The 19,592-nt window shown below is 44.3% G+C and overlaps 1 protein-coding gene across 1 annotated transcript in view; it reads right to left on the reverse strand.

The window, feature by feature from the left end:
- Positions 1–12,330: 12,330 nt before the first annotated feature.
- The window catches only part of ADAMTS15 (ADAM metallopeptidase with thrombospondin type 1 motif 15), a 29,509-nt gene continuing 22,247 nt past the window's right edge, over positions 12,331–19,592 (reverse strand). The window contains exons 5-8 of the mRNA XM_007955173.1: positions 16,322–16,499; positions 15,141–15,322; positions 14,875–15,050; positions 12,331–13,105 (exon numbers count right to left, since the gene is read on the reverse strand). Of these exons, the coding sequence (XP_007953364.1) occupies positions 12,331–13,105; positions 14,875–15,050; positions 15,141–15,322; positions 16,322–16,499 (1,311 nt within the window). The remainder of the gene's footprint in view (positions 13,106–14,874; positions 15,051–15,140; positions 15,323–16,321; positions 16,500–19,592) is intronic.

The raw sequence follows: 19,592 nt of genomic DNA on the forward strand, positions 1-19,592 counted from the left end.
CTGCAGCCTATACAACTATGAGACCAGAACAACTAGATGGTACCCGGCTAACATTGTCAACCACTCAGAGGGGTATCTATGTAGGACATCCTGAATAGAGAGGAAAAACAACGTAAAACAAAGCTCAAAATCATTTGGGAAAAAAGGTGGTGGTGGTGGGGGGACCAGGTTTGCTGGTCTAATAGAGTTCGGTGGAACCACTGAGCCCCTAGTTGTCCTTCAGGTCTGGAATTGAACCCACACCTGTGACTTCCAGCCAAACAAAAGACAGGCATATGAGTTGAACATTTACCTGAAGTAGATACACTCCTTGGGGAGAACAATCATGGGAGAAAGAAGGGCTGTTTATGCACAGGGAGACAGCTAGTGGGGCAGGAGTGCATGGAGGGATGGACACAGGGAAGAGGTAACTATGAGGAGGAAGTGGGAGGGGAGCTCTCGCATGGGGGTAAATTGTAGCCAATGTCATGAGACAAAGTATATGTGAACTGCTGTATGGAAAGTGAATTTGCTCTGTCAATTTTCACCAAAATCACAATTAAAAAAGAAACCAGACAATATATTTCACTGGGCAAATCTGCAGCAAAAGGCCTCTTTAAAGTGTCCAAGAGCAACAATATCAGTTTGAAGGCTAAGGTATACCTAACGCCAGCCATGGTATTTTCAACAGCCTCATCATATGCATGTGAAAACTGGACAATGAATAAGGAAGACCAAGGAGGAATTGATGTATTTGAATCATGGTGTTGACAAAAAATATTAAAAATACCATGAACTGCCAGAAGAACAAACAAACCTGTCTTGGAAAAAGTACAACTGGAATCCTCCTTGGAAGTGAGAATGGCCAAACTTCATCTCAAGTTCTCTGGTCATGTTGTTGAAGGGACCAGCCTTTGGAGGAGGATATCACACTTGGTAAAATAGAATGTCAGCAAAAAAGGAGAAGACTCTAAACAAGATGGATTAACACAACGCTGCAACTATAGGCTCCAGTGTAGTGAAGTTATGAGGATGGTGCTGGACCAGGCAGTGTTTTGTTCTTTTGTACACAGAGTTGCTATGAGTTGGAAACAGCTTACCAGCACCTAACAATAACAACATGAAAGAGATGAAGCAAATATGATAAAATAATCATACCCCCAAGTAGAAAGTAAGGAGCTCTAGGGTACAAATTGTTAAGCTCTCAACAGCGCTCAACTGTTAACCTAAAGCTTCAAAACCACCCAGAAGCTCCATGAGAGAAAAACCTGCTGATGTGCTCCCATAAAGATTACAGCCTAGAAAACCTTGGGAGGCAGTTCTGCCCTCTTGCATGTAGTCAATATGATTCAGAATTGATTCAACAACACCTGACAACAACAAGTGGAGGATATATGACTTTTCATTTTTCTTTCAAGTTTGTTTCTTTGGAAAATAAAACAAAAGATTTTATTGAAGGAATAATTGCATTTCACAAAATGGAACACAGCATCTCGTAAGAAAATGAAAGAGTGTCCTCCCTTGCAGGAGAAACAGCCAGTTTTTATTTGGTAAAGTAAACAAAGGGAACCAATTTCACATCAAAGAGAGAAGTGCAGAAGAAGGGAGGAAAATTTACAAGGAGTTGCCAAATTACACATTTTTGAAAAACAATTCTTAGCCACACATTAATTCTTTGTCTCCTGGTACAACTTGACTAAAGCAGTATTTCTAAAGCACTCAATGTAGACATTTTGATGAAGGGTCTTGTGACTGAATGTCGATCTTGTCAATTCTGGTTGAAGTTCTTGAAATGTAAAATTGACTCATTTGGTTCAAAAGAAAAGACTATTGAATCAACTTTAATCTAAAGCCTTTGAAATATAAAACATTATTTACCTGGTGTCTTAGTCCTCTAGTGCTGCTACAACAGAAATACCAAAAGTGAATGGCTTTAACAAAGAGGCTTTAACAAACATTATTTTCTTACAGTTTAGGAGGCTAGAAGTCCAAATTCAGAGTGCTGGCTCTAAGGGCTGGGTGAAGGTCTCTCAACCCTGGGCTTTAGCTGTGCCTCTTATTCCAGGCCCACTGGAGCTGGAGGCGTCTTCTAACCCATGCAGCTGCTGGCTGCAAATACTGACAAACCTGAGATGGTATATATAGACTATCAAACATAACTAAAAATGTACAAACAGCACAAAACCAACTAGACAACAGGGACCTTGTAAAAATTAAAAATGTATATGTACCAAAAGACTTCTCCAAAAGAGTAAAAAGAGAACCTACAGATTGGGGGCGGGGGGAGGCAGGGATAGCAATGATGTAACAAAGGAGTATCTCTAAAACGTATAGAGAACTTCAACTCTTTAAAACAAAAAGACAAACAATCCAATTTAAAAATGGGCAGAGGACATGAACAGACACTTTATCAAAGAAGACATTCAGGCAGCCAACAAACACATGAAGAAATGCTCACAATCATTAGCCATTAGAAAGATTCACATCAAAACAAAAATGATATATCATCTCCCCCAAGCATTAATAGGAAAGTTCAAAAAAACAGAAAACAACAAACACAAGTGAGAGAGTAGAGAAATTGGAGCTCTCATACACTGCTCCCGGGACTATAAAATGGTGCAACCACTATGGAAAACGATATGGTGCTTCCTTAAAAAATTGGAAATAGAAATGCCATAGCAATTCCACTACTAGGTATATACCCTAAACCAAAAACCAAACTCACTGCCATCAAGTCAAATCTGACCATAACAACCCCTCCTTGGGTTTCTGAGTCAGTATCACTACGGAAGTAGATTGCCCAACCTTCCTTCCGAGGAGTGGCTGGTGGGTTTTAACTGCCAACCTTCTGGTTAGCAGTTAAATGCCTTAGGCACTGAGCCACCAGAGCTCCCAGTATATACCCTAGAGAACTAAAAACCATGACACGAACAATTATATGCACATCCATGTTCATTGTAGCACTGTTCACAATAACAAAAAGATGGAAACAACCTAAGTGTGCATAAACAAACTATGGTGTGAGCACACAATGGAATACTGTGCAACATTAAAGATAACAATGACTCTGTGAAAACACCTCCTAACACAGATGAACTTGGGGGATATTATGCTGAGTGAAATTAGTCAATCACAAAAAAACAAATATTATATGAGACCAAGAAAAAGTTTACACATAGAAAGAATCATTCTTTGAAGCTTACTAGCGGTGGGAGGGAAAGAAAAGGTAAATCACTAACTAGAGGGTAGACACATATTAACTTGGGTGAAGGGAAAGGCAATATACAATAAGGGGAAGTCAGCACAAAATTATCATGGTGTCAGAAGATACTGAAAGGAGTACAAGAGTTAAAGGCAACAAAGGTAAATACTGTAACACACACAATCCTGCAATAACCATAACAAAAATAATGTATGAATGGATACTTAGACACATAAGCTGAACAGGGTTGGGAAGGTGAATGTGATCATACCCACAAATATATATATATAGGTTTAACAGAGCATATTTCTACATATGTATTTACATATGCTGCAAGTATATCCATGAATATAATAGCACATACAGGTGGCACAATTATGAAAACTTCTTAACCATAACCAAACATCTTGAGGGAATGAGTTGCTGGGCCTAGGAGCTTGGACCATAGTCTTGGGGAACACCAACATCAATTGGCATAATACAGTCTACAAAGACAATGTAGACATCCTACTTTGGGGTGTAATGACTGAGTCTTAAAAGGTTGAGCAGCCAGCTAAGGTACAACTGTTGGTCTTTTCCTGTCTGGAGTAAAGAAGAGTGAAGGAAATCAAAGACATAAGGAAATAATTGGCCCACCAGCCACTCCTCGGAAGGAAGATGGGGCGATCTACTTCCATAGTGATACTTCCTCGGAAACCCAAGGAGGGGTCGCTATGAGTTAGGTCCAACTCAACGGCACATAACAACAACAACAACAGGACTAATGGACCAAGGGAAACTCAGCCTTCATTCACCTGAAACCAGAACTAAATGGTGCCCAGCTACCACTGCTGATGGATCTGAAAAGGATCAAAATAGAGAGTCTTGGATAGAGTGAAAGAAAATGTTGAACAAAACCCAAAATAATAAATAAGACTAGCCTTATTGGTCTGATAGAGATTGGTAGAACCCCCAAGACTATGGCCCTTAGACATCATTCAGGCCTGGAACTGAACTCCCCCCATGGCTGAACTTTCAGCCAAACAATAGACAAGCCTATAAGGTGAACAATATCACCAGGAACACAGCACTCCTTAGAATAATCAACCATGTGAGATCAAAAGTGCAGCATTTGCCAAAGGGATAAAGCTCAGAAGGCAGGCAAGGACAGGAAAGAAGGATAAGTGGAAAGAGTAAACACAAGAAGGAAGTGATAAGAATGTTGTTACATAGTGGGGATTGCAATCAATGTCACAAAACAAAATGTGTAAGAATTGTTGAATGGAAAACCAATTTGCTATGTAAACTTTCACCCAAATTACAAAAGTTTAAAAAAAGAAAAGAAAACCTCTGGCAGTTTCCAGGTAAAACAAAGAGCCACCTGGGGTACTGACTCCCCTGCAGAATTTTATTCACCTCTCATCCTTCTGTTTTCCCCTCTGGCATTCAGAGTAAAATAAGCCACTTTGACTTTTGAGCTTTCTGAACACTAGTTTCATTTAGGATCTCTGGTGGCATAGTGCCTAAGGCATTTGACTTCTAACCAGAAGGCTGGCAGTTCAAACCCACCAGCCACTCCTCAAAGGAAGGAAGACTGGGCAATCTACTTCCATAGAGATACCACCTCGGAAACCCAAGGAGAGGTTGCTTTGAGTTGGAACCAACTCAACAGCAGTGAGAGTTTCATTTGGTTGCAAGATGGCTCCAGGAGTTATTTCTTAACCCTGAAATCCTCAAAAGAAGCCTTGCTGAAAACATACCAAAAAGCTATCTAGTGAATAGGTTTCCTATTAGAAGAGATTATAGGAATCTAAGGCAAGTTTATATTGTATGAATAAATCCTCTAGGAATCAAGAATCATTGCCTCAAGAACATGCTCCTAAGCCATTGCAACAAATCTTTCAGGGTAGAAGAAAGGAGCAAGTAATTATCTCCTTGCTTTACCAAAAGACTTTGACATGGACTCCTTAAGTAGAGCAATTAAGAGCCTAGTTCAGGAAGGAAGTGGACGTCAGCTTGAATCTTGGACCTGCCATTCGCCAGGATAATGTTACTCCACATTTTGAAACTACTTTCACCATCAGTAAGACTGTGTTGGTAAGCCTGCTGAGGCCTGTTATGAAGGTCAAATGGGATAATTATGTGGATTACGACAGTGCCAGTCACAGAGAAGTGTCATCACATCTCAGAAAAGAGCTCCTTCATCTCTCATGCTTTCTTTCCCCTTTAAATGTGATATGTATTTTGTTTTTGTTGAGAATATATAAAACAAAACTACACAAGTTCAACAGTTCCTACATGTGTAATTTAGTGACATTGATTACATTCTCCATCCCTTGGGTTTTGATGGATGGTCCAGAGAAGGCCTCCATCTTGGAAGTACTCAGTGACCACCCACTGAGCCCAGACCCCAGCTAAGTGCTGCGTGTAATCCCCAACTTCAACCAACAGTCTATGACTGCAGTGCCACCCAGAACAGACCTCTTCAAGAGGTCATGGGCATCCTCCTCAACATATTTCCTAAGAGTTCCCAAAGGCTCTTTCCTCAAAATCCCCCCAAAACAATGACAAAGAATCCCACAACTAGATCATCTGTTAGATGATCCCTGATACAGTGATGGGTCTTCCCTGCCTGAGACTAGAATCTCATCCCATGAGGTCATGAGGTAATCTGCAGAACAGTCTGTCAAAGTCCTAAGCATCAATAGCCTAAACCCCTGTGTACTGTGGGAGATTGAAGCCAACAGTGGGGGAGGGAGAGTGGGTGGGTTCAGGAGGGCGTTGTTTGGAACAATTTGGGGAGCTCATGGAGCTTCCACTGAAATCTTACCAGCCTCCAACTATTCACCACGAAAATATTACCACAATCTTCCTAAATACAACTTTTCACAAGAAGATTCCCTTTTCCCTTCACCTCTGTCTTGCCCTTTTGGCCAGTATTGATCTCCTCTGGAACAAATAGTTCTGTTTCTTCTTTGGAATGCCTCTGGAAGCCAGGAATTAGGATCTCCCCTCTTAAAAACATACTGATCAGTGCTTGGAATATAATTGACATTACTGACAATAGGTGAGCAGGGTGGGTGGCAGGGGAGGGGGAGATGTCTTGAGAGAGGTGGGAGTGGAACAAGGTGGACTTGGTTGTTTCTGGGGAAGCACTGGGTTTGCAGCACTGCTTTCTCCTTCCACTGACTCCCGCCTGTGATTGGAGCAGTGGAAACTTTGTTGCAGCCCTTTCTTGGTTGCTGTGGGTGGGAGGGTGACACAGTGGCAACTGAAGAGGCTGAAGGGAGGTGTTCTGCTCTTTGAGAATGTGTTGCTAGGATTTCAGGCATCAGGCATCAGGGCTGACTCACTGGAGGACAGCTGGTCGCAAGCCAAGGAACAACGGAAAGACTCTCGGGGTCACACACACCGCTTTTGGCACACCTCTCGGCCAGTGCGCCAGCCAGCGCTCACTCGCTGAGCAGAAGCAGCACAACTAAGAAACTCAAGACCTTTTTGCAATCATCAAAGTTTTTCTCCACTGCAGCAAGAAAGCACTCCCCACCAGAGGTTAGATTACAAAGCAAATTGTTGCTGCCTCTCTTCAAAGGCCAGTGAGGTTAAGAAATCTTTTCTCCTTTCTCCAACAAAAAAATCCAAATCCACTGCCATCCAGTTGATTCCAATTCATAGCAACCCCCTTTGGGTTTCCAAGGCTGTAAACTTTTAGGGAGGTAGATTTCCTCCTCTTCCTCACGGGGAACAGCTGCTGGGTTTGAACCTCCAACCTTCTGGTTAGCAGCCAGGTGCCTTATCCACTACCCCACCAAAGCTCCTTCTTCTTTTCCAGAAAGCTAAAAAAAAAAAAAAACCCTCTGGTCTGTCTGACTTTAGGGTGAGCTCCACCCTCATTCCCTTATCTGGAGCCCTCAGCCTCCAGGCCTGGCTGTCCAGAGGGCCAGGCTTTTTTATGTGCTGACCCACATTCAGCCCACAAAGCCTTCTCCTTATAAAGGTTCCACAGATGGTTGCTACAATGGAAACCACAGGGATCACAAAATAATAACCCCAGAATAAAATCTTGATAGCTGATTCATGCTATAACATGAATGAGCCTTGAAAACACGCTGAGTGAAATAAGTCAGTCACAGAAAGACAAATATTTTATGATCCTATTTGTATGAAATATCTAGAACAGGCAAATGTATACAGACCAAAGTTTACTGGTGGGCAAGAAGGAAGGGGAAATAGGACATCATTCCTTGGGAGTACAGAGTTTCTGTTAATGGTGATAGAAATTGTTGGAAATGGATACTGTTGATGGTTGAGCAACATGATGAACATAATTAATGTCACCGAATGGTACCTATGAAGGTTGTTGAAATGACAAAAATTTTGTTATATTTATACTCACCACAATATATATATAATAACGACTCCAGGAATGTCACTGCATTTGAACAATTTTACAAAGACTTCATAATTACTACCTTTCCAGCTTGGACATTAACCCAAACTCATCCAGGCCTCTTCCTGGCTTCAGTCAGAGACATGAAGGCTCACTGGCTTGCTCCTCCATCCACTAGGACTTTCTATCTTATGCTAAAACTTCCACTAAGCCCAGCTCCAGAGTCCTCACCCATATACCTTGAATGGTCACTCTTAGTCTACCACTGGCTCCCAAAGAAGCCACTCACCCTCAGGCCTTGATCTGGAAGTAAGGCATGAAAGTAGCCCTCTCATCTCTAAACCACAAGATACAAAACAGTGAACAACCAAAGTTTAAACCAGAACTGTGCCTAGAAACAGACTGTTAAAGCTGAAAGCACTGTCTGGGAACATTAAATCTAACTTAACTTTCTCATTTTGCAGAGCTTCTGGATGGTGCAAACAGTTAACACTTGGCTGCAAACAGGGCAGTTTGAGTTCACCCTGAGGTGGTTCAAAAGAAAGACCTGACAATTTGCTTCTAAAAACCAGCCCTGGAAAACTCTATGGAGAACAGTTCTACTCTGATACACTTGAGCTTGGCGTAAACCAGAATCAGTTCAATGGCAACTGGATTTTTTCTTACTATTCCAATAGGAAATGAGATGCTAAGAGAAGATCTCAGATCTGGAACAAACACATTTCTGGACTCCAAATCTGATGTTCTGTTTTTCACACTTCTCTCCTGCTTGGGTATTTGCCATAATTGTTACACTGAACCAGAACTAGGAAGATTAGAAACATTCTCCAAACAGAATGAAATTTTCCATTGGGAAATTTGGAGTGTCCTCCTAAGATAGGTGCCTGGGAGTGCTGCATGATGGGATGGGGCCTTTCTGGCCTCGCCTGTGCCATGCTCCCGCCTCTTACCACACAACAGCCACAAGGGCATGGTCCCCACGCACAGGCATACGCTTCCTCTGCTGAGAGGCTGCTGTATCTCATCCTGCAGCTCAGGGCAGTTGCTAGTCCCTGGTCACTTGACACACACATGCAAACAAGTATTCTTTGTCTTAGCCTGCAGTTTGTTTCTTCTTAGCATAATCTGCAATTAAGTCTTTTGTTTGCTTGTTTACTCGGAGCTTCCTGAATCTCTTCTGTTGTTGTTGTTGTTATATGCCAGTCAAGTCAGACCTGACTCATAGTGACCCCTCCTTGGGTTTCCGAGGCAGTATCCCTATGGAAGTAGATTGCCCAACCTTCCTTCTGAGGAGTGGCTGGTGGGTTTGAACTGCCCGGTTAGCAGGCAAGTGCCTTAGGCACTATGCCACAAGAGCTCCCCCAAGTATCTTCTAGTCCCTGCCATATCCATATCAACTAGCACACAGCTGGCATACAGTGGGTTTGCAGCAAATATGTTGAATCAGTGAATGGATGAGATGCAGTCACAGAGGCAGGACACAGGTTTTAGACACCACTTTATTAGGAGTATGCTGCTTTCACCGTGGCAGCCAACCCCCATGTATACACAGTATACACAGCCAGCCAGCACCCACATTGTCCTGTCCTTTTGCATTACATGGAATGCAAAAGGAGCAAATATGAAAGGGGAAGGGAAGGAATAACCACAGATGACAGTGTGTGGTGCATTTGAGAAGCCACTCCCAGACTGGGAGCATTAATGTCCCTCACACTGTCCTCAAGTCCTTCCAGCTCCCTCTTCCAGCATGACAAGGTCCACAAAGAGAGTTTGGCTCAGTCTCCTCCAATCAGTGTACATGACAGGCAAAGGAAGCAAGGAATCCTAAGTTCAATCCTTCTTCGCCCACACCCCTCTGAGGAAGTTACTAGAGCTTCTTCTGTAACGCAAGAAGCCATCTTTATCCTTCTACCACTAGAAACCTGCTCCTTGAGTTTTTTCCCTACTTAGGCCAGGAGAGCATGATTTGATCAAGGAAATGTTCAAAGACAAGACAAACCTCTCAAGTTGTTTTGATCATACTTCTTATAAAAGGGAAAAATCACCATGACAGAAAAGAGCATTGAAGCCTAGCTTGTGTCAGGAACAAAGCTAGTTGTTATTCCTTGAAATGACTTGAGAAGTGACTGATGGTAAAAGCCACTCTGCTAGGAGGCCATTAGTCCCACAGTCATGCCCTCCACCTGCCCCATCCCTGCCCATTCTGCACAGTACCCATGCTACTCTCTCTTCTCCCAAAGGGAATGCACCAAGCATAGAGCAGTGCTGTTATCTGCTGCCAAGGCCCTGTTTCTACACTGGTGATCTAGGTCCTTTTGTCTCTCAAGCCCTACACTGTTCAGTGTCAGTAGGAGGACTCCTATCACCTCCCTACTTCCTCCTTACTTTGTTCTTCAAAGGTGACTACAGCCCTCACTAAGTGAACCTCACACCTTCTGGCCTCCTGTGGGGTCTCTCTTCTGGGGCTCCAAGACCATGCAACTAAGGCAATCCCAGAGGTTTGCCTGCTTGCTTGCTTGCTTGCTTGGCTGGTTGGTTGGTTGGTTGACTCAAACTGTTAAGATAAAACCAAACAAAAGGCCTGAATCCTTTTCCCCAGGAAAGACACTTGCTTTAATCTCACCCCACTGCAGTCCTCCACTGAGGTCCTGGACTCCTCCATAAAGGACTAACTCACTACCTACATTCAAAAAAAAAAAAAGTCCCACATACATACCAGGGCAACTGCACCATCAATTAGTACTCTGCTTGGCCAAATAGTCTCTAACCTCAAATATTTTCCTCACTTGAAGGTCTAGAAAATGCCCTGGTTTCTACTCCCCTAACATGTCTCTAAGGAGTTCTGGTGGCATAGTGGTTAAAGCATTTGGCTGGTAATCAAAAGGTTGGCTGTTTGAACCTACCAGCCACTCTGCAAGAGAAAGATGAGGCAGTCTGCTTCCATGAAGATCCATAGCCTTGGAAACCCTATGGGACAGTTCAACTCTGTCCTAAAGGATTGCTATGAGTCAGAAAGACTAGATGGCAGTGGGTTTTGCTTTTTGGTTTTAATATGTCTCTAAGACAGACAGGTTTGCAGCAGTTCCTGATTAGTGGCTACCAAGATCCACTAGGTCAGGCCATTTATTCTTGGTGCTTACTTAAACCTGCCCTCAAGGAACATGAAGAGAGCAATTCTGTCTTCAGAGTGGCCTCCACTAGGTGGCCCAGCTGGGGGGAGAAAGAAAGCATGCATTATGCAGTGCTCTTTGTGCTGGGCAGCTTAGCCCGTGAAGCAAGACATAGGATCTAGTAGAAGCACCAGGTCACCACTGCCCCTGGGAAGGAAAAAGGTCCAGTTCCCGGAGACCATAACCTGAGGTAGCAAACAGTGAACCTTGTTTTCCAACTGGAAAAGCTAACCCCTAGGGCTGCAGGGTGATGTGCCCAGGGCCAAAGAGCCCCAAGCCATCAGGGTGAAGAAGAGTCTATGGGTATGTGGGTGTTCAGCACCTATTAGGCTTCTTGCATATCCTTCTCCCCCTTTTGTGGGTATAGTAAGCTTGTCACCACCTTGAAGGTTCTCTAAGGTAACTCAGAGCCAAAGGTGTCAGCTTTGCATGTACTCTCTGGAGGAAGAAGCCATCAGAATGGAGTTACCTTCTCACATGGCATCCCAGGGTGACATTTGGCTTTGGCATCCCAAAGTCAGGCCCAGGGCTCAGATGGCCACTCCTACCCAGCCCCATGGGAGCTCTGGTAGCATAGTGGCTAAGACACTTGCCTGCTAACCAGACGGCTGGTGGTTCAAACCCACCAGCCACTCCTCAGGAGGAAGGTTGGGCAATCCTACTTCCATAGTGATACTGCCTCGGAAACCCAAGGAGGGGTCGCTATGAGTCGGGGCCAACTCAACGGCACATAACAACAACAACAACAACAACCCAGCCCCAGGGATAGCAGACCCTCGAGATCTCTTCTCAGACTCCCCGATTCAGCCAAGGAATACATCACCTCTGTAAGTCTCAGCATCTTATATTAATGGCCTGATCCCTCTTACAGAAGACCACAGGGTCCCTATTGATTTTCTACCTCTATCTACACAACCACAGAAAGCACCCAAGTAAAAGCTCTCTTACTCATCATGACATCCTGAGAAGCAGCAGATGATGGCTCTGTAAGGGATGCAGAGAGTAGAAGAGAGATGAGAAAACTCAGGACTCCCTCTGTACACATACCCCTTCCTTACCAAAATGGTAGCAGCCTAGGCACCACTAATCTCACTCTCCCCTCCAGCCAGTTGTCATTTTCTCAATCCCATGTCAGTCAGAAAAGAGAAGTGAGTTGAAAGCACCATAAAAATCTGCCTTGTTCAGAAATGGCTAAAGGGCCTCTGGGATCACCTGAGGGTGCCAAGCTGCTGGGCCATGGCTCTTCCAACAGCCTGTGGCCTCCCTTGAGGTAGGGGGCCATGGTCCCTGAAATTCTGCCTGGGAGATGCCCATCCTCCAGGCCTTTCTGAATCTGGGCCTCAATGCCTCTGCCCAGTGCACGCACCTCTCAGCCTTCCCCAAAACCGGCACTAGAGAAGTGGGCATGAGGTAGACTAAAGTCAGTGGCCCCCTGCCCAAGTAAGGGAGGAGGCAGGAACATTCTCACCCTGGTCCACAGTCCTTGTCCCTGGATATGGGCAGCTTCTGGGTGGGCCTGTGGCCATTGCCCATTGCCCACCATTCTAGCTGGCCAGATGCTGGCAGCACCAGTGGGGCACAGAGTGAGGAAGAAAAGGGGGCAGTCCTATTCAGCATGGCCTCAAGATGCAGAAGTCCAGTTCCTGGGGCTTCCGGTGAAGGTTGCACTGGTCACGGGCCAGCAGCTGCCCTGCCTGACCCACACACTTGAGCGGACGTCTTTTAAATCCCCTGTCACAGCTTTTGGAGCAAGATGACCAGGCTCCAATTTCCCAGGCTGGGCAGACCTCCCCACAGGCCTGTGTCTCCACTGGCCGATGAGCTGCATCACAGGCAGAGCCTGAGAGCTGCCCCAGGGAGCCATGGCAATCCACTACCCGAGTCTGCAGGCCCCCGCCACAGCTCACAGAGCAAGGCCCCCAGCTGCCTGCCACCCAGCGAGCAGGGGGCTCACTGTTTGGCTGTTCAACTTGGTTGGAAAGGCTGAGGACACTGTTGTGCAGCACAGAGGAGCCCCGGTGATCCTTGCGGTGGGAGGGCTTATCTTCCAGAGATTCTTTGGGCAGATAGAAAGAGTAGCGGACCCGGGGTGGTGTCATCTTTCCCACAGACAGGACCTCCACAATAAGGGGCTCCAAGATGGGCCGGGATGCCTGCAGGCTCTCTACTGCAGTTCCCGTGCCACTATACCGGAGCAGGCTGCCTTTCACCACTAGGTCCCGTTCCACGGCAGATACCACAAAATGCCCGTTGAGCAGGTACATGCCTTGGCCATTCTTCAGGGCCAAGTAGTTGTCATCCCCAATCAGCCCCTTATAGCCCCGCTGGCGGATGTCAATGCTTGAGGCACCTGCAGGGATGGCCACCACAAAATTGTAGCCATGCCTAGAATTGAGAAAAATGGTGGGCACATATGTTAGACAAATACCTGAATACAGGTCAGGGAAACTTCATTTCCCTTTACAGTCCTAACTGGTTCCCCTTTCACAAGTCCTGAATCTGGGTCACTAAGATGGCAGAGTAAAAAGAGTAACTAGGCTTTGTTGCAGGTTGTCTCCTCCTGCAAAGCATACCAATAGAAGGCTGGTGTACTTGATATCATCAGACAATCTAATATGAAATAAGCTGTCAACATGGCCTCATGATCTTTTTCTTTTAGTAAATTTATCTTTTGGTGAATTCTAGCATAGAAGCAAAAACATAGATCCCTACTACTTGCTCAGCTACTGATCTTAGCTTCTCTTGGTCTCCATTTCCTTACTTATAAAATGGAGGTCATAATAGCACATAGCATTCTGATTTGTAATGAGGATTAACTAAGCCAAAGCACACAAAGTATTTAGCATCAGGCCTGGCATATAGTAAGCATTCAATAAATATTACTATGATGATGGGGGAGTGAATAAATCTATAAGCCTGAATCCAAGGCTAGGAAGCTTGATGTAGTGAACTAGTAGTGACCTTGGAGCTGAGAAACCAAGATCCAGCCCTGGTTCACAGTTGATTCAACTGTGTGAGTTTAAGCAAGGTCATTTCTCTGGGCTTCAGTGTCCTCACCTGTACAATGAACAAGCTAGACTACATGATTTTGAAGACTCCTTCCAGGCTTAGAATGGAAAATTTGCTACTTACTCAGTAACACAGCTCCGATGGTATTTACCTTTAATTCCCCATAAGAACACCCCCCTGAGTTCCTTGTGAAAGAACATTCTAGGGGCTCAGCAAAGGGAACTACATCCAGGGGTGACAGCTGAGATCTCAGCATGGCCTTCCAGCCATCAGTGTCTGGGACTATTAAGTTTTCCAAGTAAACCACAACCTCTCCCTGCACTGAGACCTCAGGGGCTCTGCCTGCCCCTGCTTCTTCTAAAAAATGAGTTAAGACTTCCAAAGGAGTGCATCCCCCTGACAGTAAAAGAGAATGTGCTCAATGTCAGAAAGCTCAAGCTAGGGAGCTCCAACTTTGAAAGAGGAATAGAGAGGTCCCAAGGAGGGCTCTTCAGCTAAATCCTACTGTGTTCCCCAAGAAAGAGAGACCCCGTTTAGTCCTAGCCACTCATGCTGTCATCTCTCAGCAGTTTATTGCCATTCTTTCCTCAACCCAATCCCCAAGGTTAGGGCCTTGGGCCTGAGGAGAAGAGTAGAGCCCTCCAGTTACAGTCATGTTTCATTAACATCATTAACATTTATTGAGCATTCACTATGCACCAGGTACAATGCTAACTATGTTATTTGGATTAACTCACTTAATCCTCACAACAACCCTACATGAAATACATTAGTATTAGTCCCACTTCACAAGTGAGGATATCTAGAGTCAGAAAATGGTGAAATGAGTTTTTAATTTAGGTTTGTTTTATACTTGAAATTTAGACTCTGTCTCACTCTTATGCAATCCTTTCTGCCCTCTCCCTAACTATCATCTCCAGTTAAATAGTGTCTTTCCTGAGCATTCATCTTTGCATCCAACATTGTTGAATGAATAAATGAGTGCATATAAACCCTAGAAAGGTCTGAATTGCCTCTACAACAAGAACACTGGCCAGGATGTGGCTGTTATCCCAGTCTCATCCAAATTCCCAAGACACAGGAGGAATCCCATTCACTTTCCATCCCCTGCTCCCTGTCTGCCCCCTCCAGGGTCCAGAACTCACATGGGCTTGGTGAAGAGTCCTGTCACCTTCTTGCAGCTCTTGTTGTCCCCTCCACAAACCCCACATTTGTCAAACTTCTTCTTGGAGCCCAGGTTCCCATCACAGCCAGCCTTGATGCATTTGCCTTGGACACAGACAGAGGTAGAGTCCAGAGTGCATGGAGTACCATCCACCACCTGCAGTGTCATGGGAAAAGGAAGAAGGATGCTCATCTGGAGGTTACCCTAGAGCCCTGGCCCTGCCCTGTCTCCTGCCCATGAGCTCACCTTGGGAGCCAGCACGTAGAAGTAACCAGTGCCATTGGCTCTGCAGATGAGTTTGCACTTGTCCCGGGGAGACACGCCTGAGTACTTGGGCACCCAAGCCACAGCCAGGGTGAGCCGGTTGGTGCTGTGGTTGTAGCCGTTGAAAGCTTCACACTGTTCCTCCCGAAAGCTTTTGCCAGAGGCTGGGGAAGGAGGAAGCAAACACCAAAAGCTACAGGATGGGGCTGGGGAGTGGGCAAGGGGTAGGCAAGGAAGAGCATCCCTCCCTGGAGTATCATCAGCTTCCCTGGGGCACCAAGCAGCTCACCCCACTCTCAGTCTTGTGATCCTTCTTGCAGAATCCATGGCCTCCCTACCTCCAAAGACTAAAGCAGAATGGTCCCAAAGGGTCAACCTATGGATGATACTGTAGCCCCCAAGCAATGTGCCACCTTCCAGCAATCTAGCTTTAATCTTCCTTCATAACAGGTATCCTGAATTTTGTCTGTGCCATGGACCCCTTGGCAGTCTAGTGAAATTATTTTCAGAATAATGTAACCAAATGCATAAAACAACTTACATAAGATTATAAAGAAAAGTAATTATATTGCTATACAACTATCAATATATTTAAAGCATATTTATGATACATGGACTTCCTTACTAATGAACTAAATAATATGATTTAATAATGAGTCTAATAACTATTTTAATTTTGAAGTTGTAAGGAGCACAGATGGCATTTTGAGATATCCACAACAACTGAAATGTAACATAAATACAGGCATGATTTCTACTGGTGACAATGTCACAGATACTGCTACTACTACTATAGTTAGTTACTTACATTTCTAGTTCAAGGAAATAATGAGATTAGATAAAGAGGTTAGTGAAAAGAGAGATGTATTTTTCCCCCACTCAAGTTCATGGGCTCTGGATTAAGAATTCCTGCTTAAGGAAACAGGCTTGTCAGTATGATAATGCCTTCCACTTGAACCATTTAAACTTCTAGTCTAACCATCCAGAAGAAAACAACTCGGCCACAGATGAGCAGAGGGAGGAATGATCCTGAGAGGTATCTGTAATGCTACCTTTCCAGGTTTTGTCCAAGGGGTCGTAACCTTGACTGCAGATGCTCTGTGGATGCAATCTCCAGCCTTGCCTCCCCTGTGCCCAGGCCACTGCTGACTTGCCCTCCTCACCTGAGCTGGAGCATGGCTCCAGGTTGCAAGATCGGTATTTCACCCTTACTCCCTCGCAGTACTTGCCCCCATTGGCAGGGGCTGGGTTGCTGCACTGCCGCCGGGCCAGCTGCACACCCCCACCACAGGTTCGTGAGCAGGGTCCATAGGGTTCCCATTTGGCCCAGGAGCCATCCACCTATGAGAAAGAGTCTGTTACACTCCTGCAGGGCTCCCAGGTTCTAGCATCCTTAGTCTATAGAAAAGCCATACTGGTTCAGCCTCCACACATCCAAGTTTCCATCCCACTGAAATAAAATTAGAAAATGATGAGCCAGTTATCAGTATGCATAGAACCCACACAGCATTTCAACCTATTGATCAGCAAATAGAGGCATATCTCATTTTATTGTGCTTTACATTATTATGCTTCACAGGTATTGTGTTTTTTTCACAAATTGAAGGTCTGTGGCAACCGTGCATTGAGCAAATCTATCAATGCCATTTTCCAACAGCATGTGCTCACTTCATGTCTCTGTGTCACATTTTGGTAATTCTCACCATATTTAAAACTTTTTCATAATGTGATTACACACTTAATAGACACACTGGGAAAACAAAAAATACATCCAACTTGTTTTATTGAGATGTTTGCTTTATTGTGGTGGTCTGGAACCAAATCCACAGTATCTCTAAGTTACGACTGCACAACCTTCTCCTAGTTATAGATGAGGCAGCTCAGAAGAGACAGAAGAAAGACCTCATTGGGCTATGCAGTCAGGTTGACAAGTTTTACAACTAGTTCTGCCCTTACCAGATGGGTGGTCTTGGACAAGGAGCTATTCCTCTTAAGTTTCAAATGCTTCATCTACAGGAATAGAGCTAATAATATTCAAGTATGAAGCTGGTGTAGTATGTCTGAAAATTCCTAGCACCATGCTTGCCACCAAACAGGAATTCAAAGTTACTCTTATTTATTTGTTAGTGATTTTCAAGAATCTAAATTTAAGGAACAGCCAACCTCCATCCTTCCATAAGCTATGAAAACATTTTAAAAGAAAAGGAAAAAAACATTGCTGTCAAGTCAATTCCAACTCATGGTGACCCCATGTGTTACAGCATAGAACTGCTACACAGGGTCTTCTTGGCTGTAACCTTTATGCCTGGGTGGGTTTGAACCACCAATCTTTAAGTTAGCATTTAAGTGCAAACCATTTGCATTACCCAGGGATCTTATATAACCATAAAAACCAAACTCACTGCCGTTGAGTAGGATCCAACTCATAGCGACCCCTCCTTCGGTTTCCAAGGTGGTATCACTACAGAAGTAGATTGCCCCATCTTCCTTCCAAGCAGTGGCTGGGAGGTGGGGTGTTGAACTGCCAGCCTTCTGGTTAGCAGCCAAATACTTTAAGCACTAAGCTACCAGAGCTTTCTATGTAACCCTAGTCTGAATATTTTTATTTGTAAATGTTCTATTATACAGACTTTTCACCAAAACAGACTCAATCAACTGCTGTATTTGAAAGTTTTACTGTAAATGGTTCTAATGTTTGTGTTAAAAAGAGATTTAGATAACAGATTATTAAGGAATCGTAAAACTCTATTTGACTTTGGGGTGAACTATGCAGTGTTGGGTTTTTTTAAGAGGGTAAAGAAGGGATAGAAAATTTATACTCTTCATTACGTTTTTCTTCTTGTTGTTGTTGTTATGTGCCGTCGAGTCGGACCCGACTCATAGCGACCCCTTCTTGGGTTTCCAAGGCAGTATCACTACGGAAGTAGATTGCCCCATCTTCCTTCCGGGGAGTGGCTGGTGGGTTTGAACCACCAGCCTTCTGGTTAGCAGTCAAGTGCCTTAGCCACTATGCTAATGTTTTTCTTAGGATGACAGTAAAGTGAGTTTTCACTCCCTGAACACACATCACTTGGGCAATGGAGGAAGCAGCCTAGTTATACAGGCCTGGGATTAAATGTCTATCATAGTGATCCATAAAGTGAAAAAGCCACATGGAGCTAATCAGGAACTGACTTCATATTGCATAAATACTTTAACTTGTGTATATATTCAGTATTATTTATTCTATCTGTTCTCATGTCAAATCATTTTTGCTTTGTTGTGACACATTGCTATTATCCTTTAAAAATCACTTTCCCTTAACCCTACGTTCTCCTCAAATTAGAGCCTCACCTCATTCTGCCCCACAGATGTAGAGCTGTCAGTACTGTCAGTACATATTTGCTATTTCCCCATCCCCCCTCCTCAATCCCTTGCAACAAGGGTTTTGACCCCACCACACCATAGAAGCTGCTCCCCAAAAGTCAGCAGTGACTTTTGTGACGAATTACTGAGCAAATCTGGGCCTGGGCAAGGGTCCCTCAGTGTTATCTTCAGTATCTAACACTGTTCCTTGAGCTTCTGAGACAATGTGATTTTTTTTTTACCTTGGTGTCACATCTTCCCACCCATTCATATAACAAATGTTCAATGAGTCCCTCCTATTCATTCAGCAAACATTTGTTGAGTTCCTACTATGAGCCAGGCACCATTTGAATCAAGTCTTGGCCCTCAACTTATTCTATCCTAGTCAAGGGAAGACAGATCAATAGAAACAAACCAGTGCATAGAAGACGTCAGTGGGCTTAAATGCAGGGAAGGGACAGGAGGCCACAGTGAGGGTGGGTTGCTCTGTGATGTAGGGATCAGGGATCTCATTGTACTGAAGCTGAGTAGATATTTGAGCAAGGCCTAAAGGAATTGCAGGAAGTAGCCATCCAGATAGGACAGAAGAAGTTCCAAGGAGAGGGAGCAGAGCAAGGTAGAGGAGAGAAACAGGAGATGGAGTCAGAAAGGCAGGCCATGAAGACCATTGGAGGGCTTGGGTGATAGTTTGGAGTGAGGTATAAAACCCCAGAAGGACTCTAAGCAGAGAAATGACATGATCTCACTCACATTTTAAAAGGAGCCCTCAGCAACAGATAGTGGTGATGGTTACACAACATGATTGAACATTTGTTGTTCCTGAATTATACATATGAAAAATGTTGAGCTAGCAAATATCATATTATCTGTATTTTTACAACAATTTAAAAAGGGGGAGGGAAGAATCCTTGGTTCTATGTTGGGAATAGTCTGTAAGAAGTAGTATCAGAAGTAGAGAGACCAGTTATAGCAAATGCAATAATCCATGAGAGGTGGTAGTCACAGCAGACAGACAGAGGTGTGGACCAGATACAGCAGGAGAGGCAGTTAGAAACAGATTCTAGACATATTTTGAAGACAGTGTCAACA

The sequence above is a fragment of the Orycteropus afer genome, unplaced genomic scaffold, assembly GCF_000298275.1.
Source record: "Orycteropus afer afer isolate SDZICR_OR568_19922 unplaced genomic scaffold, OryAfe1.0 scaffold00493, whole genome shotgun sequence".
NCBI lineage: Eukaryota > Metazoa > Chordata > Mammalia > Tubulidentata > Orycteropodidae > Orycteropus > Orycteropus afer.